The sequence below is a fragment of the Peromyscus californicus genome, unplaced genomic scaffold, assembly GCF_007827085.1.
Source record: "Peromyscus californicus insignis strain IS unplaced genomic scaffold, ASM782708v3 Scaffold_5__1_contigs__length_169319896, whole genome shotgun sequence".
Taxonomy (NCBI): domain Eukaryota; kingdom Metazoa; phylum Chordata; class Mammalia; order Rodentia; family Cricetidae; genus Peromyscus; species Peromyscus californicus.
Window position 1 is genome coordinate 130,453,625 of NW_026294573.1, and position 23,598 is coordinate 130,477,222.

At 39.6% G+C, this 23,598-nt stretch overlaps 1 protein-coding gene across 2 annotated transcripts in view; it reads left to right on the forward strand.

Moving 5' to 3' along the window:
* The window catches only part of Prex2 (phosphatidylinositol-3,4,5-trisphosphate dependent Rac exchange factor 2), a 308,185-nt gene that overhangs the window by 206,029 nt on the left and 78,558 nt on the right, over window positions 1–23,598 (forward strand). For both annotated transcript variants that reach the window (XM_052715840.1, XM_052715841.1), the window contains 2 exons: window positions 5,835–5,937; window positions 13,476–13,619. In XM_052715840.1, coding sequence (XP_052571800.1) covers window positions 5,835–5,937; window positions 13,476–13,619 — 247 coding nt within the window. The remainder of the gene's footprint in view (window positions 1–5,834; window positions 5,938–13,475; window positions 13,620–23,598) is intronic.

The window sequence follows — 23,598 nt, forward strand, 5'->3', positions numbered from 1 at the left end:
AGGAAATTATCAAAGTGAGAGCTGAAATCAATAAAATAGAAACAAAGAGAACAATACAAAAAATTAATGAAACAAAGAGTTGGTTCTTTGAGAAAATCAACAAGATAGACAAGCCCTTATCCAAACTAACCAAAAGACAGAGAGAGAGCATCCAAATCAACAAAATCAGAAACGAAAAGGGGGACATAACAACAGACATTGAGGAAATCCAGAGAATCATCAGGTCATACTTCAAAAACCTCTATTCGACAAAACTGGAAAACCTAAAAGAAATGGATAACTTTCTGGATAGGTACCACATACCTAAGTTAAATCAAGACCAGATAAACTATTTAAATAGTCCAATAACCCCTAACGAAATAGAAACAGTCATTAAAAGTCTCCCAACCAAAAAAAGCCCAGGACCAGATGGTTTCAGCGCAGAATTCTACCAGATCTTCAAAGAAGAGTTAATACCAATACTCTCTAAATTGTTCCACACAATAGAAACAGAAGGAACATTACCAAACTCCTTCTACGAGGCTACAATTACCCTAATTCCTAAACCAAACAAGGATACAACAAAGAAAGAGAACTACAGACCGATCTCCCTCATGAACATTGATGCAAAAATACTCAATAAAATACTGGCAAACAGACTCCAAGAACACATCAAAACAATTATCCACCATGATCAAGTAGGATTCATTCCAGGGATGCAAGGGTGGTTCAACATACGAAAGTCCGTCAATATAATACACCATATAAACAAACTCAAAGAAAAAAACCATATGATCATCTCACTGGATGCAGAAAAGGCATTTGACAAAATCCAACACCCCTTCATGATAAAGGTATTAGAGCGATCAGGAATACAGGGAACATACCTAAACATAATAAAGGCAATTTACAGCAAGCCAACAGCCAACATCAAATTAAATGGAGAGAAACTCAAAGCAATTCCACTAAAATCAGGAACGAGGCAAGGCTGTCCACTCTCCCCATACTTATTCAATATAGTACTTGAAGTTCTAGCCAGAGCAATAAGACAACATAAGGAGATTAAGGGGATACAAATTGGAAAGGAAGAAGTCAAGCTTTCCCTATTTGCAGATGACATGATAGTATACTTGAGCGACCCCAAAGATTCCACCAAGGAACTGATACAGCTTATAAACACCTTCAGCAACATAGCAGGATACAAGATCAACTCAAAAAAATCAGTAGCCCTCCTATATACAATGGACAAAGAAGTGGAGAAGGAAATCAGAGATACATCACCCTTTACTATAGCCACAAATGACATAAAATACCTTGGGGTAACACTAACCAAGCAAGTGAAGGACCTATATGACAAGAACTTTAAGTCCCTGAAAAAAGAAATTGAAGAAGATGTCAGAAAATGGAAAGATCTTCCATGCTCATGGATAGGCAGGACTAACATAGTAAAAATGGCAATCTTACCAAAAGCAATCTACAGATTCAATGCAATCCCCATCAAAATACCAACACAATTCTTCACAGACCTGGAAAGAATAATACTCAAATTCATATGGAAAAACAAAAAACCCAGGATAGCCAAAGGAATCCTGTACAATAACACAACTTCTGGAGGCATCACGATCCCTGACTTCAAGCTCTACTATAGAGCTACAGTAATAAAAACAGCTTGGTACTGGCATAGAAACCGACATGTGGACCAATGGAATCGAATTGAAGACCCTGACATTAATCCGCACACCTATGAACATATAATTTTTGACAAAGAAGCCAAAAGTGCACAATGGAAAAAAGAAAGCATCTTCAACAAATGGTGCTGGCAAAACTGGATATCAACATGTAGAAGGCTGCAAATAGATCCATATCTATCACCGTGCACAAAACTTAAGTCCAAGTGGATCAAGGACCTCAACATAAATCCAGCTACTCTGAACCTGCTAGAAGAGAAAGTAGGAAGTAGTCTTGAACGCATTGGTATAGGAGACTACTTCCTAAATAGAACACCAGTAGCACAGACTCTGAGAGAAACAATCAATCAATGGGACCTTTTGAAACTGAGAAGCTTTTGTAGAGCAAAGGATACGGTCAACAAGGCAAAGCGACAGCCTACAGAATGGGAAAAGATCTTCACCAACCCCACATCTGACAGAGGACTGATATCCAGAATATATAAGGAACTCAAGAAATTAGACATCAAAATGCCCAACAGTCCAATTAAGAAATGGGCTATAGAACTAAACAGAGAATTCTCAACAGAGGAAACTCAAATGGCCGAAAGACATTTAAGGAATTGCTCATCATCCCTAATCATCAGGGAAATGCAAATCAAAACAACTCTGAGATACCACCTTACGCCTGTCAGAATGGCTAAGATCAAAAACACTGAAGACACCTTATGCTGGAGAGGATGTGGAGCTAGGGGAACTCTCCTCCACTGCTGGTGGGAATGCAAGCTTGTACAACCACTTTGGAAATCAATATGGCGCTTTCTTAGAAAATTGGGAATCAATCTCCCCCAAGATCCAGCTATACCACTCTTGGGCATATACCCAAGAAATGCTCAACCACACCATAAGAGCACTTGTTCAGCTATGTTCATATCAGCATTGTTTGTAATAGCCAGAACATGGAAACAACCCAGATGCCCTTCAACTGAAGAATGGATAAACAAAATGTGGTACATATACACAATGGAATACTACTCAGCAGAGAAAAACAATGGCATCATGAGGTTTGCAGACAAATGGATGGATCTAGAAAAAATCATCCTGAGTGAGGTAACCCAGACTCAGAAAGACAAACATGGTATGTACTCACTCATAGCAGGATACTAGACATGAAACAAGGATGAATTGTCTGCTACTCACATCACCAGGGAGGCTACCCGGAAAACAGGACCCCAAGAAAGACACAGGGATCGCCCAATGACAGAGAAATGGAATGAGATCTACATGAACAGCCTGGACATGAGTGGGGGTAATGAAAGGCGAGGGTCGAGGGAAAGAGAGCTTGGGGGAGCGGGAGATCCCAGCTGGATCAACAACAGAGAGGGAGAACAAGGAATAGGAGACCATGGTAAATGAAGACCACATGAGAACAGGAAGAAGCAAAGTGCTAGAGAGGCCCACAGAAATCCACAAAGATACCCACACAACAGACTGCCGGCAATGGTCGAGAGACAGCCCGAACTGACCTACTCTGGTGATGGGATGGCCAAACACCCTAATTGTTGTGCTAGAAACCTCATCCAACTACTGAGGGATCTGGATGCAGAGATCCATGACTAGGCCCTGGGTGGATCTCTGGGAGTCCAATTAACGAGAATGAGGAGGGTTTATATGAGCGAGAATTGTTGAGACCAAGGTTGGATAAAGCACAGGGACAAATAGCCAAATGAATGGAAACACATGAACTATGAACCAATGGCTGAGGGGTCCACACTGGATCAGGCCCTCCGAATGGGTGAGACAGTTGATTGGCTTGATCTGTTTGGGAGGCATCCAGGCAGTGGGACCAGATCTTGTGCTCATTGCATGAGTTGGCTGTTTGAAACCTGGGGCCTATGCAGGATTATTTGGCTTGGCCTGGGAGGAGGGGACTAGACCTACCTGGACTGAGTCTACCAGGTTGACCTCAGTCTGTGGGGAAGGCTTTGCCCTGGAGGAGATGGGAATGGGGGGGGGGCGTCGGGGGGAAGGTGAGGGGGACGGGAGGGGGGAGAACAAGGGAATCGTGACCGATATGTAGAACTGAATTGTATTGCAAAATAAATTAAAAAAAAAAAAAAAATGGAAAGAACCCAGGCCTTTAATCCCAGCACTCGGGAGGCAGAGCAAAGCGGATCTCTGTGAGTTCGAGGCCAGACTGGTCTATAGAATGAGATCCCAGACAGGCACCAAAACTACACAGAGAAACCCTATCTTGGGGGAAAAAAAATGCAAAGCCCTGAAAATGTACATACAAATAGCATCAAATGGACCGAGCATTTTATCTTCAGGAATATATATGTATGTACATTTGCATGCAATAGTATTGACTGCAAAAAAGAGGCCATGAATTTGAAGGAGAGTGGGGAATGATACTTGTGAGGATCAGAGGGAGGAAGAGGAAGGAAGACATGTTGAAATTAAATTATAACCAATAAATAAATAACACAAAGCACAAGCTCACCTGTGACTATGGGTCTCTGAAAGCCACAGCCAGCATGGACTGTGCTGTCCAGAGCTCTAGACACAGCCAGCTGTCCCTAGTTCCACCACAGTCACTGAAACAGCATGGCTCACACTGCTGCAGTCAGAGGCTGAGATGTTTGGAACATTTCTCCTAACTCTATTCGTTGACATCAGGAAAAGGGTGATTTTTTTCAGTCCTGCCATAAACTTCCAGGTAGTAGGTTCCTTTCTTTCTGCTGCTTCAAAAGGGGTTTAGGAGGCTGGGGAGACGGCTCAGTGGGTAAGAGCTCTTGCTGTGTGTGCCTGAGTTTGAATCCTCAGCACCCACATTTCACATCAAAACCAAAACCAAAACCAACCAAACACCAACAACGAAACTGTTTTGCCTTCTTACATGCCTGTAACTCTAATTTTGTAGAGGGGAGAGATAGGAAGGAAGGTCCTTAGAACTTGGTGTTTAGGCTAGCTGCAGATTCTATTATAGACCTTGTCTTGAAGGTGAAAAGAGAGAGAACAGAACACCTGGCATCCACCTCTAGCCTCCATGGGTGTATACGCACCCACACACTTGTGTGCATATCTCAGTGATGTCACATTTCTGGTGCTCACTTCTGGCCTTCTTATTAACAGTTACTACATTTTCTACAGAGTACTTAGGCTCATAATGATGACACAATTAACCTTACACACAGGAGTTATTTCTTAATATAGCATTTGTTTTCATTTTTAAAAAATGGTTTATTTTTATTTTATGTACATTGATGTTTTGCCTGCATGTATGTCTGTGTGAGTGTGTTGGGTCCTCAGGCACTGGAGTTACTGACAGTAGTGAGGTACCATGTGGATGCTGGGAACTGAACCTGGGTCATCTGGAGGAGCAGCTAGTGCTCTCAACTGCTAAGCCATCTCTCCAGCCCCAGCACTTGTTTTCTAAATAACATGAATTATCCTTTCAAGCAATTCAACATGCTTCATATACTTCAACAAGTTGCTCAAAGCTTACTGTGCTTTGAAGCAGGATGAGTGTAATGAAAGTGCTTTTAAAGGATTGTTATTTTATGCATGGGAAATCTCATTACAGAAATGAGACAAATGGTTGAAATGAATTGGATTGCTTATTCATATTCTAGACTAAGGACTCCACAAAGCTGGTAAGGTGAGCATGATATTTATATGCAAGCCCTTTGGAAGACAAATATATCTATACATGGAAATTGCTTTTATCTTGATTCTAATAAGCAGTAATTGAATAATGAATAAATTATTATAAAACAGAGTGGTTGTGATTTAATGTAGCTTTCAACTTAAAAATAAAGATTTTTTTTTGCTTCTTAGCTGTTACTTTGTGAGCTTTTAGAAGTCAAAGGCCAAAAGCATAGATTATTTGTAAATGAGATCATTATAATTAGATTCTATCTACAAGCTAACCTGAAAATTGTGTACATAATCATTTAAATATTAAAAAAATACAAAACCAGAAAACTACACAACCATACAAGGAAGATGTCACCATGTAGGACTTCTTGATTTCCTTTTGGGCCAGGAGTTGTCAGGCAGGTGCTGGCACTAGTGCTTTCTATGGAATAAAACAGAAGTGATGATTCTGCTTTGGATTTCCATTGCACCATGGGAACTGACAGCACATCGTCCGGTCATCTTACAGATTCTTTCCCTTAATTGTAGAAAGATGAACAGGCCATGCTGGAGGATACACTGGTTGCTCTATTTGATTTGGAAAAAGTCTCCTTTTTCTTCAGACCATCAGAAGAGGAGCCACTGGTTGCAAGTGAGTAACTATATTTATAGAGTGTTTCTGGAGCAGATGATACTGTCTGTCCATTTGCATAGAGTTCTATGAGTTGAATGATTGAAAAGGGTCTCTTTGACTCATCCATTTTCCAACATGAGTGTTGACAGCGGCTCTATTTTAGATGTCATACTTGAGTATTAGTACTTGTTATGTAGTGAACCCATGGATTACTGTCCATGTCTTTAAATTTTTCCAAATTACCATCATTCTTTTATGACTTCAGTCTTGTCATAAGTGTTTAAAAAAAGTGTCTTACCTGTCCATGAAATCTTCAGTTTATTTATTTTTGTTATTTTTCAATGTAAATTTTTTTTAATTTTTATTTTTATTTTGCAATACAATTCAGTTCTACATATCAGCCACAGATTCCCTTGTTCTCCCCCCTATGGCCCCCCTCAACTTCCCCCCCAACCCACCCCCCATTCCCACCTCCTCCAGGGCAAAGCCTCCCCCGCCAACTGAGATCAACCTGGTAGACTCAGTCCAGGCAGGTCCAGTCCCCTCCTCCCAGGCCGAGCCAAGCGATCCTGCATAGGCCCCAGGTTTCAAACAGCCAACTCATGCAATGAGCACAGGAACCGGTCCCACTGCCTGGATGCCTCCCAAACAGATCAAGTCAATCAACTGTCTCACCCATTCAGAGGGCCTGATCCAGTTGGTGACCCCTCAGCCATTGGTTCATAGTTCGTGTTTCCATTCGTTTGGCTATTTGTCCCTGTGCTTTATCTAATCTTGGTCTCAACAATTCTCGCTCATATAAACCCTCCAGTTTATTTTTAAAAACGTTTGTGTTCCTCCTGTTTTTCAGAAGTGTGTGGAGCCTATGTTTTTGATAGAAGAGATAAGTGTCTTCAGAGATAAGAGATGTTCTTATTCCCCTTCTCAATGGTTAATATGTTAGATAGAGACTCAGTATGTGCCCACTTCAAATCAGTGGTTTGATGAAATAATGACCATCATTCCTTTGTTTGTCTCATCCAAAACTTCATTTGAATGCTTACTTCTTGCCAGCACTATTCTGGGAATCAGGTCCAAAGGAGTACTGAGCAGATGGTGTCTTCTGTGGGTTATAAATTGAAGTGAGGAAAGAAAATGACAGGTCAGAAAAACAAATTAATTTGATGTGAAGTTAAAAGTAACAATAAAATAGATTAGAATATAAAGATAAAGGAGTCGAGTAAAAGGTGCTCTTAATGGAATGGGGAGGGTCTCTGGTTTAGGTGAGCAGGGCTCTGAAGGGGCCTGAGAGAGAGCCATACAGATATTGAGAGAAGAGTGTGTTAGACTTCTTCCACTCCCAGGTAGGAGGATGTAGGACATGTTCTCAGAGCAACAAGCCAGTCTTTTTTGGCTATGGCAGAGCAAGTGAAGAGAACAGAGTATGAGACAGGACTATGTAGGGCTTCCTGTGATTGAGTTATCTCCATGGTCCTGGTTGCTGGGTGAACAACAGGGTCTGGTTTACATATCCAAAAAGATGTCTCTGGCTGTTGTGTTACATATACCATTCTGAGGACAGGGCAGAAGCTCATAGACCACTTAGGAAGCTCTTGAGTGACTCAGCTGAGAAATCATAGTGAACTAGATGTGAGGGGATCTGTGGAGATTGTAAAATTAAAAATATCAGTACTATTTCTATCAATTTATGAAGGTTGAGAAAATAGAATTGTCATTTCCACTTATGAACAAGAAAAAGCAAGAGTATGAAGGTGTAAGTTAGTGATACACAAGAAGGAACTGTTATCTGACAAGAGGTGGTAAATTTTGACTAAAAACAAAAGTTTAAATAAATTATGAGGCTTCTACTTGTGTGTGTAGAAAGACATTTAGTTTTACTTGAAGGCAGTAGGGACAGATTTGCTGAAGGCTGAGATGATTCTGTGATGTGATGTTACTTAATGTTGTTCATTCTTTAAAATGCTGCTTGAGGAGCTATAAGCCCTCATGAGCATTCATTGTCCTCTGTGGTTTCAAATGACATTTTTGACAACTGAGTAAGCACGGGAACCACAATGATGAGCTCTGTGAGTGATTTTTTTTTTTTATCCACACTAAGAGACATTGATGTGTTGGGCACATTCCAAACATTAAAGGTAATTGTAATCCTCTAAAAACAGGGTTTAAATATGGCTGTGCTCATATGTGCCTTATGCATCTCTGTGGAGCATAGCCTGGACTTCTGAAGGTAATTCTCTAATAAAACACCAGTATCAATGCCACATGACTCCACTATTAAACATAAAAATAAAGAAAGAGCAGCCATTGTGGGTTTGGGAAGGGAGTTGACGTATAGTCATTCAGAAATGAAGTGTTTTAGGAGAAAAAGCCTGGAGACCATGATTCAGCCTTGAGTTGGAGAACATTGATTAGAAGGGTACAATATCATTAAAACAACATAACCTGGGCCTTAAAGGGAAAGAGAAACTTCTTCTTAAAGTTGTCTAGTCAGGTACACACTTTCAGCACCAGTGCACTAGAGGGAGAGTCTAAGGAGGTGGATTTCTGTTGAGTTCTTTCAAGCCTCATTCACGTAGTGAGCATGAAGCCCCCAGTCATAGTGAGAAGAAGAAGGAAGATAAAGCTACCATGAGAGGGATGGTTTGGAGACGACAGAGGAGCCTTCAGAGTAACCCTCAAAACAAAGGGTAGTATCTTGCTTTTATAAGTTTTGGGGGCTGGCAGGAAGTTTTACACCATGCAGTTTAGTCTGGGATAGCATATTTGACAAAGAGCGTAGTGGAACCAGATACCAGTTAGAACCATAAACCAGGGACAATAAAACCATAGCCAGAAGCACTTCTTAGCTTTGTACCAGGGAGAGAGCTGCAGTGTATATTCATCCTTATTTCTTCAGACAGTGGGATCTAGTTTCTTTTTGAAGGGGTAGGCCGTGATCTAACATCGACTTTTCAAGCAAATTCAAAATGATGATAGGAGAGAGTTCTCATTGTGAAAGCCAAGTCATTACCTGAGGTCCATCAAGTCTTACTGAAGTGGTATAAGAAAGTTAGAGCTTGTGAAAATTTATGGCAGGTAGTTTTGTCTTTCCACCTGTGTAGAAGCTGATGAGCCAGGATGGCCAATAAAGCCTGCATGACTAGTATAGAGAGAGGTTGGCTGCATGCCTGTGGGGACAGAACAGAGGACAGAGAGAAGGAAGTATCAACTGGAAAGAAACCATTCATTTTGATCTAGAACCTGAGTTCAAATCCTGGATCTATTCTCATCCATCCATGTGCCAATGAAAACGCTAGCTTTCCTCAGCTCACAGCTGGGTGGTTTAACTGAGATAATATGTTTGAAATCTGCAAGCATTACATGAAGCTCATGGTTGTAATCAGTATTCGAAACCACTCCCTTCCACTTATTTTTGGGCAAGTGATGGCAAAATGTCTCCTTTTTAATGATGATACTGTTAATCTTACGGTAGTTATTGGAAGAATGAGTACATATGGACCAACCATTGTATCTGAAGCTGTGGATACCATAATGGATGAAATATCATGGGCCCATTATATTGACGCCAAGATGAGACACAATGATAAATTAATTACAGAAGTAGGATGTGATAAATGCTCTGAAGAAATAAAGATTCATAAACAAAGAGGGTGATGTGGCCTTTTCAGGGCTGATTGGAGAAAGCTTCCCATAGAGCAGCTTTTAAACAGATCTGAAGGAAGACAAAGATGTGGAAGGGGTTAGACAGAGGCAATCCAAACAGTGGAACTATCAACTTTTAAATGAAAACTTACTTATGAATACACTTACCCCATTCATTGATCTGGTGTCATATCTGCAGGGATGATGCCATCATGGCTGTTTTCTAGGGTGAGTCTGCATAGGGTGTTCTCAGACTTTCCCTCACACAGCTTGATGGTACCAAGCTGTTGATTACTTACTCTCCTCTTAAAATAAATGTGTTTTTCATAGAAGATGACTTTCTGCAGGTAAAAAGTTGTTGGGTTTCAGTTCCATGTTACTGTGGATATTTAAAAATCAGTTTATAGTTTCCTTATTTTGTGTTTTCAGAGCTCTTTGGATATTTTGAGAGAGCCCTTTCTTTATCAGATGTGTCCTTCACAGATATTTCTCTCCTAGTTGGATGCTTATCTTCACATTATGCTGGCATCATCTTTCATAGAGCTCAAATTCTGAGTTTTAATAAAATCTAGATGATAAGATTTTTTATTGGCTGTGCCCTTAGTGATATTTCTAAGATGGCATCATCCATGGTCACCTGGCTTTCTCCTCTGCTATCTTCTAGGATTTGTATAAACATTTCTATTTAGGCTTTTTACCTACTTTGAATTAATCTTATGAACGGATGTGAGCACTGTGTCAAGATTCCTTTTTATATGTACGTGTGCAGTTGTTCCAAAATCAGGGGCTGAAAAGCCTATCATGTTGCCTTTGCTCCTTTGTCAAGGATACATTGGCAGCTCACATGGGAAGAGTGTACATGTTTCTAGACTGGGCTTCCATTCAGCTGCTCTCCATTCTCTGCCCACCTGCACATTGTCTTAATTTCTGTAACTGGAGTGATACCTGGAGTTGGACAGTCTGTCTTCTGCTTTTCTTCCTCAGCACTGTGTTAGTTGTTCTCAGTTTTTTTTTCCTCATCATGTCAACTTTGGAATCATTTTGTTGATATCCATGAATACCCTGGAATTTGAGATATCATGAAAGCTGTCTATCAGATCAGGAATAAATAACATCTTGACAGTAATTGACTCCTCCTAACCATGAACATAGGCTAGTTTCCCATTTATTTGTTTCTTAATTTGTTTTTTATTTTTTTGTTGGACATTTTATTTTTCTCACATAAATGTACATATATATATATATATTTCATTTTAGACGCTGCTAGTACAAATGGTAGTGCACTTTCAATTTTGTATTTCATTTATTTATGGCTGATATATGGGGAAATAGTTGTTTTTTGAATATTAACTCTCTTGCTTCCTTGATATATACATATATTAGTCTCAAGAGAATGTTGTTAACCTCAGATTTCCTCCTGTTGCTAAGCATCTTATCTGTACACAAAAGGTTACTCCTTCTTTGATGTGTCTGTTTTCATGTTCTTTTCTTGTCTTAGTGGGATCTCCTAGTACAGAGTTGAAAATGAGAGGCAGTAAATGGAGTCATCTTTCTTGTTCCTGATTTTAATGGACAATCATAGTTTCTTACAATCAAATATGGTATTATCTATAGCTTTAGATATATTTTGTCACACAGAGGAAGTCCATTTTTGCACCTGTTGACTGAAAACATTTTTTTAATGAGTTCATGTTACATTTTGTTTAATTCTTTTCCTGTATGCTGCTAGGATTAGGTAGGTGTTTTTGGTCTATTCATACAATGGATCACATTAATTTATTTTGCGTTCCTTGTGTAAATCCCACTTGATAGTGGTGTATAATTGTTTCATGGTTTTGATTTGTATATTTTTGGGTAATTTCTGTGTTCATGAGAATTATGCACATGGAAACTGTTTTCAACTCCTTCAAGTAGTATTGAGTTTTTACTTCACTGTAGACAAGATGTTGCTAATTCTCAGCAAGTTTTACCTCTTTAATTCCTTTCTTCCTTTACTTTATGCAAGTCTAAAATATCTGTGGCATTATTGTCATCCTTTCAATAACATTATCCACTTAGCAAAACTTTGCTACATTGATGACAAAGATTAAATTCATAGAGTTTAACAAACATTGGCATATAAGAAAGTATTTGATAAAAGTAAAATGTATACATATTTAGCAGGTATAAATCTATATTTTCTTTTTTCTGTCTCTGTCTACATCTCAGTCTATCTTTTTCTGTCTATCTTAATCTCTGCCTCTCTCTCTTTTTATCTATATCTATCTCTCCCTCTCTTCCTTCGTCTCTTTCTCTGTAGCCCAGGTCAGGCTGGAACTCACAATCTTTCAGCACAGGTATAAACAAACCATTATGCTTGGTTTTTGTTTGTTTGTTTGTGTTGTTCTGTTTCTGTTTTTGTTTGTGGTTTTTTGGTTTTGGTTTTTAATTTTGACAACCAGAAATAAAAGTTTTTTCTACTCATGAGAAAGACATTCTTCTAAATCTTCAATGAGAAACTTGTTTTTCTGTTTCCTAAGTCAAACCATCAATATCTCTCTATGAAACAGTTACAGAAATAAAATAAGCATTATGTCATGGCGTAAAGGAGCCTGGTGAATATCACTGCCGTAGCTCCTTTGCCTAGATACACAATTAAGTAGATAACTAAGGAGCTTTTGTTCTGTGTGATAAATGGCTTTTGTACTTGAACTCTTTATTAGTTTCAGAGCAAGTTTAAAGTGCTAATGTTAAGTCAGGAAGATACATTAAGTGCCTGCTATGTTTTGCTCTTAATTTTTTAACTAGTTAGTATGAGTGTTCTACTTTGAGTATTTTCAGAATAATTTTATATTCTTTTTTAATGGGGTAGAAATAGTGTGGATTCATGTAGAAGGAAAAAGATTTACAGTTGCACTGTGAAGTACTCTGGCAGCATTTTAGCCGGTCAGGTTGACTGATTTTTTTTTTTAAAGCCATTAATTTTAGGGTATTTGAAAGTAGCTATAAGAATTTGGAATGACAATTTCTAATGAGTATAAGGCATCCTCAACAGAACATGATTCATTTTAATCTAATGCTCAGGGAGCAGAGCTTACAGAACCCATGTTCATTTTGTTAATGGTTGCTCTGCAGTCCGTTTTCTCACATACTACTTAAGGAGTGTACTCTGTGGGCTCATTTTGACTAAATATGAATGAGGTGGCTGCCCTGAGAATCCTCATTGAGTTAAGTGAGACATCTGGTGTGTCAAAGTGTAACCGAGTTTCCTATTACAGAATTGGGTATTCAGCTCAGTAATAAACCTGAACCTCTGATTCAGTACTGTTTTATGGAACTGCACTTTGTGTATCACATGGGCCTAAAGTACAGTGTAAGTGTTCCAGCTCTGAGGAGAAAGGCTTCCCTAATGCAAGTGTTCCAACTCCGAGAGGAACGTTATCCTGGCAGTCAGGAGCCAAAGAATACCATAAAGTCACAACACACAACAAACCTCACACAAGAGACTTATTGGGAAAGACACAAGAGGGCAGCTGCTTCTGCTTGGGCAAAAACAGCAAAGCACTAAGCAGGAGGCAGGCTGTCTACAGGGTTTCTTGTGGGGCGGAGCTTCCCAGGGTGGCCTGGGATTGGTGGGATTGGTGGCCTGATCTTGGACTTTTTGATGTAGGGCAGAGCTTGGCTGCCTGCATCTCCAAGGGCTGGAAATGGACCTTATGGCCATTAAGTGTAGCCTGGCAGGGGGCTGGGGGTGGCTGGCTATTTCTTAAGGGGCTTACGTACAGGAGTACTCTTAATGCCTTACTTTGTAATAAATTTCAGGATTTTTTTTCTTCTTTTTGGTAAAAGTTTAACATATTATTAGTATAATCCAAATGTACTGTCTAGCATATCCTTGACTTTGGGAAGTAACATGGCATTTAATGTCACTTCAGATGTCCCTCTCACATACCAAGTGGAAGGAAGCCGGCAGGCCCTGAAAGTTTACTTCTACATCGACAGCTACCATTTTGAGCAGCTGCCTCAGCGGTTGAAGAACGGAGGAGGGTTTAAAATTCACCCTGTTCTCTTTTCACAAGGTGAGACGTTTTTCTCTTCAGGCTTTCTGTATGTAAACTGTTTTATCTTTATTAATGTTTTAAGTACATTTCATGTTAACAGTGAATTTTTTTTCACTAATTTGAAAAAATCCTTCATAGTTTTGAGGTAATATAATTGTTTCTGGGAATGTTTTGTTAAGAGTGTTTGCTTTAAATATATTCATCAAATGGAATTGGAGCATTTTATAAGGTAGAGAAGTGGAGTAATTCAAAGAAATAAAGCTAAAGTGAACTAAATGAATTAGTTAAATAAAGTATGGCAGAAAAATCAAATGGCTTGCCTACTCTATGGCATAAAAAATGTTCAGCGGTATTATATTTGTACTGGGTGTGATGGTGCATGCCTAGAGTCCCAGCATTCACGAGGCTGAAGCAGAAAGGATGCTAATTTGAGACCAGTTTGGGCAATATAATGAGACTCTGTCTGAAAACAAATTAAACATACATATGTTTTTACCCTGACTTCTTTTGTGTATAATATTCTCAAATGTGCATGCATACTAAATGTTTTCTGTGTCACTGGCTGGAGAAATAGATGTCTTTTATCGTTGCGTATGTCAGCTTTTGTGAGGAAATATGTATTCTTGATCATTTTTCCCTGTAATTAATCAGTGAGTGACATCTGCAGTAGAATAAATTCAAAATAATTTAAGAATGAAGATTCTTGCTATGAATTCAAAGAGAAACCCCAGATGCTCAGAAAAGACCAGACATTCACATTGTTGTGTGGTTTTTGTTAGTTTTGGAGTAACCCTCTGCCTCCTAAAATGAGCATGCTAGTGTCCCAGGATTATGTCAATTTCTGAATGGTACCCTATAGAATTCAAGTATTTCGCCCTTTGAGTTTTCAAGGCCTACTTGTGGATTTTAATAGTCTGATAAAAATGAGCAGAGTAGAGAAAGAATCAACCAACGTCACTAAGGAATGATCAGGGACATGGGAGCCAGATTTGTCACAAGTGGAAATTTGGTGTTATGCCACATATATATTAAACTGAAAGTCTAGTTTTTAAAATACAGTTGGTTCTCCTTCAGGTTTCCAGACTGATTCCCTTCAAAAGGGGATTTCTGCGATTATTTTTAAGGAGCTATTAGGCAATATTTTTATTTTTCTTCAGAGGTATGTGATAGTTAAGGTCAACATTTGCAATAGTCTGTAAGAAAGAAAATAAAAAAGAAAAAGAATCAATGACCAAAGGTAGATCTTTGAAAATATATGATATTAACTTGAAATATGTTAGAAATCTCTGTAGTCAGACTTTCTTGTCAGTCTTTGGGACTGCCAGCTCCCCAGTAATGACACAGAGACTTATTATTAATTACGAAAGCTTGGCCTTTAGTTTAGGCTTGTTTTCAACTACCTCTTATAACTTAACCTGTTTCTGTTAATCTGTGTTCTGCCATGTGACTTTTTACGTCTCCTCCATTCTGTACGTGTGACTTCCTCAGTGTCTCCTGGCATCTCCCAGGCACCTAGATTCATCCTGAGTTCCTCTCTCTGCCCGGATGGCCCACCTAACCTCTCCTGCCTAGCTATTAGCCATCTAGATCTTATTAAACAAACCAGAAGGTGCCTTTAACACAGTGTGATCAAATATACCACAACATTTCCCACTTTTTATCTAAATAAAAAGAAAAGGTTTTAACTCTAACACAGTAAAACTATATACAGTAAGAACAATTATCAAGTAAGGATTGCATTCACAATGTCCAGTCAATTTGTGTTTGTCAAATTCAGAGAAACTACACTATTATCTCTTCTATCTTGGTGAATCCAAAGTTTTATACCTAAACTACTTTCTATCATAACTTGTATTACCAACCTAAAAATTTCTTTTTAGACCTTAAAATATTTTCTTAAATAACTTAAGCATTTATGTCTGTCAGCTGTATTACATTTCTTTTGTGAGTTTCTTTTCTGAATTTGGTAACAAGGACAACTATAACTACAACTATCTAGTCTTCAACCTTATCAGAGACATGAGAAGGATATAATATTACCTGAGTAAACAGGAAGTGCAGAGCAAACAACTTCCAAAACTATAGAAACAACAGAGACATCTGACTGTCCAGGCAGTCACCTAAGGTTCCTCTGCAATGTTGGAGCATCCATCTCCAGTCTATAGGCCTACAATATCTGACAGACTTTTTCCATGAAGCAGGAATTTTGAAGGGCTCCCCTACCTTGTCTTGGCAAAGTTTGACGGTCACCTTCCTTTATATCCTGCTTGTCCAATTTGAATACGATACTGTCAGCAGTTAACCACAAGGACAGTTTCTTGCCCAGTGGCTAACTTTGCCACAAAGAAAGCAAACTCTCTATGGAGGATCTTCAGTACCCACCATCCTTTTTTGAAGTAAATTGGTGCTGCCAGGAGCAGACATGTCTCACTGTCATGAAAAGCCTTATGTTGTTAAAACATTTTCAATGCCACATTCTGTAGATCTCTGAAGTGTTTGATGACCACCTGTCTTATCTAAAATATATTTGTTTGACCTTGAAAACATACCTAACATAACTACAAGTTTGATTGCTATAAATGACTAACTATTAACCTGTATTTCTTAATTACCTTAAGTAGTTTGTAATAATAGCCTTCAGGGACTAGAATTTTACATTTTGAAATGAGCCACATAGGTACAATACCTTAAACAAGAGTAGAAACATATATACAGTTGTTATAACAGAAATAACCTTAAATTTGTATCAGTATACAAAAATACCCTAAACAAGCGTAGAAACATGTATGTACCAGGCTTTTTTTTAGGCCACCAACCAAATACCAAATCATGACACAGAGACCTACTATTAGTCTTTAATGCTTGGCCTAGCTTAGGCATGTTTTTAGCTAGCTCTTTTAACTTAAGTTAACCTGTTTCTCTTTATCTACCTTTTGCCTTAGGGCTCATTGACTTTCTTGCTTCTCTGTGTCTGACCAGCTGGCATCTGCCCGGCTTCTGGCCCCAGGCGTCTCCCTGGTTCTCTCCTTCTCTCATCTTTCTTCTCTTCTCTCTCAAGCCTCCATTTCTCCTTTTTATTCTCTGTGCCTGCCAGCCCTGCCTGTCCTTTCTCTACCTAGCTATTGGACATTCAGTTTGTTTTAGACCAGTCAGGTGCCTTAGGCAGACAACATGGAACAAATGCAACCCATCTTTGCATAATTATTCGTACATCCTTACATCGTTAAACAAGTGCAACATAAACAAAAGTAACACACCTTTATTTGAGATGTATTACTTGAGTTGCTTTTTCGTTTAAAAGTAGATTCAATAAATTACAAAGGCATTGTTGGTTTTCAAATAACTACTATTCATTATATAAAGTTATACATACAAACTTGGCTTACATTTTAGATGAACTCTGCTCTTTCTAATGTTGCAAGTTGAGATTTTTAAATCCTAAAAAAAGTAGATTCAATAATCTTACTGTTTTATCCTATCATTCCTATATACCTCCTTTTTAAAATCCTTTCAGAAAGAGATCCCTGAACCTAACCTCCTTTGCTTAGTTTCATCCCTGACCATGACCAATAATAACTTACAACTACCCCCCCCAAATTATGATGAGCATAGCACCAAATGGCCAAAAACTACCCATCCCACATCTTGGGAATGTGGGCGTCATGTTCTGTAGATTGCTTCCTGCTCTGGGGATGACAGCATCTTTAGGGGACCCTGAGACTATTGAGATAATGGTCAAGTCCTGGGAGAGTTTGTTCTCATTCAGTCTCTGTATAATGGGAAAGTGCAGGGCTTAGCTGAAGTCCTGGCTAGAATAGTCTGTGAGGCTGGATCATCTTGGCTAGCTGCTTTGAAGTTGTTCTGGATGAAGATTTTTGAGGAAACTGCAACAGAGGCATTCTGAGAGGCTGGATCATCTGGGCTACTTATGTCTTCATTTGTGTCTGGTCCTTTTTTTTTTTTCCTGAAAACATACAAGCTTTTAAAGGTAGCATACATATCTGCATGAACACAAGTATGGAATATTCAGTGTGCACAAATGAGCTAAAGGTGCTTCTCCTTTGTTTGAGCAGTTAAAGGACATCTGTCAACTTTATATATCCATTTGGACTGTATAACCAAGCTGTAATAGGGTCTGTGTAGCCAATAAGATTTATCATCTCTCCTCCAGGCTCAGAGCTGTTCCCATGTAGAGGGATCAGCTTATACGTCACCTGTCTTGTAGTTTTTATTGATTTCTTCCTTCATGCCTCCAGCCAAGATTTTCAGGAAGTCTCCCCAGTTAAATGTGATCTTCATTAATTTTGAAGGAATCCATAGCTTTTTGTTTCCAATGGAAGCAATGGCACAACCTCTCCCCAAGTACAACACATTCCCTGACTTCCACTCTGAAGTTATGACATCCTTAAAAAATATACGTTGGTTTAATTTAGCAGTTTTTTCTATAATCTAGTGTCTGTCCATAACATTTGCCTTTTGCTCAATGGCATTAAAAAAATTCGAAGTCAACAAAGCACCATACAGGATCCAGACATCCTGTGTATTTCCCCTCTTACATGGCTTGTTTTTTTTATATTACTTTACTTTTTAAAGATTTTATTATTTTTAAACTATTTTTTTATGACTGTACCCATTTTTTTCTTCTTCAGCATTTAAGCACATTTTAAGCGTACTGTACTGTACCTGACCTGTTTACAGTGTTTTTCGACCTGGACCTCTTTTTGGTTTTTGTTTTTGTTTTTTGTATATCTGCAGCATTTCTCTGACTGCATAAGCCAAACCTTAAACTGCTAGACTACCACTACGTGGCTCTGCTTAGCAGATGGTGTTCATGGCTGGCTCCACTCCCTCCTTGAGAGTGGATCCTCAGGCCTGTTTGCCTGGGCTTGGAGACCAGTCTATCAGCCCCACATCTGGGAAGTTTCTGGGCCTCTGCTGTCTCCTGCAGGTAGTAGCATGCTAGTCAAGTGCTCAGCTGCAGCATAGCAGCTGCAAGCACTGGGACTGTGGTTACTGGGGAGCTGTGTCCCACTCTGTGTTCAGAACTTTTTTCAGCTTTCTCAGGTCCTGTGTGGATTTATGTGCCACACTTTGGGTATCAAATGTAGTTGGACGTTCTTGTCAAACTTTCTTCGGGACCACCAGCTCCCCAGTAATGACACAGAGACTTACTATTAATTGTGAAAGCTTAGGTTTATTTCTAACCAGCTCTTATAGCTTAAATTAACTGTTTCTATTACTCTACATTCTGCCATGTGGCTTTTTACTTCTTCTTCATTCTGTATGTCTGACTTCCTAAGTTTCTCCTTGGCATCTCCCACATGCCAGGTTCACCTTGAGTTCCTCTCTCTGCCCGGAAGTCCCATCTAATCTCTCTCTTCTCAGAAGTCCCATCTAACCTCTCCTGCCTAGCTATTGGCCATTCAGCTCTTTATTAAATGAATCAGAGGGCACCTTTCACAAAGTGTGATCAAATATCCCACAACAAGTCTCCACAGAGTTGGATGAGACAGAGAATGCTGGACCAGACAGTTCATTTTTACAGCTTTAATTGGGCTTGTAGCTCTTAAGGACTCTGTATCTTTTCTTTCTTTGTTTATTTTTTTAATTGTGTGTGTTTGTGAGAGAGAGACAGACATACACACAAAGAGACAGAGACAGAGTGGCACACATGTACACAGGGAAAAGACAGAGCCAGGTCACACAAGTATCAGACGTAAGTTGTCAGACTGGCACCATTGAGTCGCAAGTGCCTTTACCCAGAGAGTCATCTTGCCAACCTTATTTCTGTCTTTTTAAAATTTTTGTCTTTGAAACCATTACTGATATGACAGATGGCAGTAAATATTCCTTTTAAAAAATGTTTCACTCGTGACACATCCACCTTCAATAACTGAATAATCACAGCCATTGCAGATGTGTGTAAGGAAAAGATTATTTTGTAAGTAACCTTTCTTTTACAAATTTTGCAAAAGCCAATTGAAAAATAAATCTATTGCTTTAAAAAGTAATTCAAGAAGCCTTCAGTAAACATTTGGCTTTCATTCCTCATAGCAGTAACATAAAAGAAGCAGACCTTGCTGGGTGGTGGTGCACACCAGGCCAGCCTGCTCTACAGAGCCAGTTCCAGGGCAGCTAGGGCTACAAAGAGAAACCCTGTCTCAAAAAACCAAAGTGGGCAGAGTCTGTGTTCAAGACCACAGAAGGGAAGAGAAGACAAGAAACAATTGATTTCATTAAAAAGCTGACCATGATAAAATTATTCCTTTAAGGGGTGGCAAAATGCCTCTGTAGTCACGACGCTCCCATGTGCTATCATTGTGTCTCTCAGTGTTCGGACAGAAGCCTGGGAGATCCAGACTCGCTGGATCAGAGAGTTACCCAGTTTCGTGATAGAAAGCGATGCTAAATGAAAGAAATGATCTTTTCCTGGGATAAACATTATTTGAAGGTTCTATAGCTCTTCACTAGCTACTTAAAAAAAAAAATAGAAAAAAAAAATGTGAATGTGAAAATCTCCCAGGGGAGGCCTCAGTGTCAGCCCCCAGCATGGCTTCTGGTAGCAGAAGCAAGGATATTGCTCACTTCCTCTCAAGGGCCAGAAGTGAGCAAGGTCAAAGGTGAATGTTTATTGCAGGAACCACCAAAAATGGTACTGATTTCCCAGACAAGACAGGCAGAGATAGCCTGGCAGGAAAGTTGTCATAAAAAACATCCACAATGCTTGAAGGCAAAGATCACTTTAAGATAATCTGCCTCCTTCTCATGCATGCTTGATTATAGGTTACACAGTTTAATGTGGACGGGTTCCCGGACCCATAATGTGAGTAAAGCTTGTGGGTTGAGTAGTACACAGAGAATCAATACTCAGGTCCCCCTGCCACCGACTTAATTTCATGTCTCTGTCAACAGTAGTCAATTTGGGCTGCACAAGGTCACCTTGGAAAGATTTTTAGGAAGTGCCTACACCCAGCCCCAAACCACAGCCATTAATACAGCATCACTGAGAGTGGTGCACAAATGCCAAGATAGTTTTGCAGTTTTCTATGCATTTCTGAGCCTACCGGGATAGGAAACCACTGATCTTCCTGGGCTCTGAAACACTGCAGTTATCCAGTTAATTTCTAGTTATACGAATTCATTTCACATATGCGCAGATGTCTGGAGTCTATGTAGCTGGAGCAAACAAAGCAGATTGGGGACACTGTAAAAAGTGTTACTTGCGTTGGAGAGATGGCTCAGAGGTTAAGAGCACTGACTGCTCTTCCAGAGGTCCTGAGTTCAATTCCCGGCAACCACATGGTGGCTCACAGCCATCTATAATGAGATTTGGTGCCCTCTTCTGGCCTGCAGGCAAACATGCAGGCAGAACATTGTATACATAATAAATAAATAAGTAAATAAATAAATAAATAAAACCTTAAATTATAAAAAAAAAAAAAAAAAAAAAAAAGGGCTGGAGAGATGGCTCAGAGGTTAAGAGCACTGACTGCTCTTCCAGAGGTCCTGAGTTCAATTCCCAGCAACCACATGGTGGCTCACAACCATCTGTAATGAGATCTGGTGCCCTCTTCTGGCCTGCAGGCACACATGCTGTATACATAATAAATAAATCTTTAAAAAAAAAAAAAAAAAAAAGTGTTACTTGCTAACGACGTGTTAAGATGCAGCCGGCCCTTACAAGGAGGCCTTACTTTGACTCAGACTTTTCTTCACCAAAAACTGATGGTGTTCTGAAGGGTGAAGGGTTCAGGGATGTCTTCGTCAGGACTCTGCAGCTAGGAAATGAACTGGCTGTTTCTAACGGGTGTCTGTGTGACTGCTCCTGGAACATCTTCTGTAGCCTGTACCTTGTGTCCCTCAGATCATGTCTTTTTATATGAGCTACAAGAGGCTCCTATGGGACCCTGGTAGGCTTCCTTCCTTCTAGGAGATAGCATTTAAGAGAACCTGGTTATTGGGACAAGTTGCAACCCTTACTCCTATAGCTCATCTTAAAGCTTCAACAGATTCTTCCTTCTCCTTATATGGACACCAGTCAGCAGTCTGGGACCTGCTCTGGGTTTAGACAAGTTTCTCTCGGAGCTTGGACCTCTGCTGCTCTCTGTCAGTGATCTGTGACAAAACCAGACTTTCATGCCTCGGGGACTTGGACTCCTAACTTGTGCTCCTTTCAAACCAGGATTGCTGCCCACATCTACTTACCATAACATTCAGGTGAGGAAGCCCCAACGGGACCTCAGCATATCACCTGGTTTCTTCTTCCCATAAAGCCATACTAGCTAAATCTTTTTTTCTGAAGGCTGATGCCGGGAACTATAGCTTACATTTCAACGGGACCTCTGATTTGTCTCCAAGGGAAATCATCTCCTTTGGGAATCTTTAAACCAACAGAACACAGATAAGAAGCACAAGGGAGTCCCAGACTGAGTCAGTCAGTAGAGTGGATGGGCCAGTTTCTTGAGACTGCCATGGCAAACTGTATCATCTGAGATCATCGTCAGCATTCCACAAGGCTGCAGTCTGAAATTAGGTGTCCACAGGACAGCTTCCGCCGAAGGTTCTAGGGAGTGATTTTTCCCACTTTCCATCAGCTCATGCCTACCAGCTGTCCTTGTGGCTCTGCCTCTCTTTGATGACCCCTTCCTTTTCTAGTCTGTCTCTGTGTCTTTAAATACAGTTTTCTTCTCTGACAATGATACAAGTCACTGGATTTGGGCTTCCTCTAATCCAGTATGAATGTATTTTTTAAATTGTGACATTGGTAATGTTTCACAATAAAGTTGTATTTTCACTTTGTGGGTACTATAGTTTGGGACTTTGTCAGGTATTTTGAAAGTTACAATTCACCTCTCACCAGATGGTATGTCCTTTCTGCTGACATCCAGGGCTCCCAAACCTGTGTTCTAGCATGAGCTGATGTGACATCACATAAAGCTCTGTGAATTGAAATCTGAGTCATCCCTTCCTGGAAGGCATGTTGAGCATCTGTTGGCTGCTCTTTGGATGCTGGTCCTCTTTAAATAGAACCACGCAGTGCTGGTCTCTTCCTAAGTGCTCTCTTGGGGACTTTCAGCCGCTTGTCTCCTAGAGTGAGTGCGCTTCCACAAAAACTGCTAACCATAACTTCTGACCTGTCTTTAAAAAATGTCTTCCTGTGTGCATGGAATAATTTAATTTGCCTAGAGTCTTGAGTGCTGTTATCTCTTTTTAAAGGAGAATTTTGCTGCAAACATTGACATTTTCTGTTACTTCTCTTTAACTGTCTTTCCTCCCAAACTTTTCTTAAGGTATCATTGGAAGATGAAAATTAGTTTTCCCATTGGGCTTTATACAATATTTATAATTGAAACAATAAATAATAATAAATAAATAGCTTATTTTAAAAAATGAACCAACAGTTGACAGGAATGATATCCAATTGTTTAATTTGTATGTGAGTTTAGAATTCCCTTCACAAATATCCTAACAGGAGCTTGGCAATACAAAGCTTGGCAACACGTTCTGATTGGCCATCACCGTTCCTGTGTGTTTGCAGTATCTTATTTAACCAATAGTGACATCAGTAGAGTGTTTGTTGCCCAGTGGTTTTAAAAGTCACTCTGGAGAAACTCTGCTTTACTCTTTCCATCATATGTGTTCATGGTGCATGGAGCTGGGTTTCATCAAGACAGTTGCATGTGTCTCATGTTTTGATCATAGCTACCCTCTGAATCCTCCTCTTTCTTCCCCTGCCTTCCCCTTCCTACAGTCCACTTCCTCTCCCCACTTTCTCTTCTGCTTTTTTTATGTATCTATAAATAAACCAACAAGCAAGCCAAACCCCAGGATCTATAAATGAGGGAAAATATGTGATGCTTGTTTTCCTGAGTCTGGCTTATTTTGTTTCCTATGATCATCCCAGTTACATCCATTTTCCAGCAAAAGAGGTGATATTATTCCTTCTTATTGGTAAATAAAACTCCACATTTTTCCTATCCATTCATCTGTTTATGGA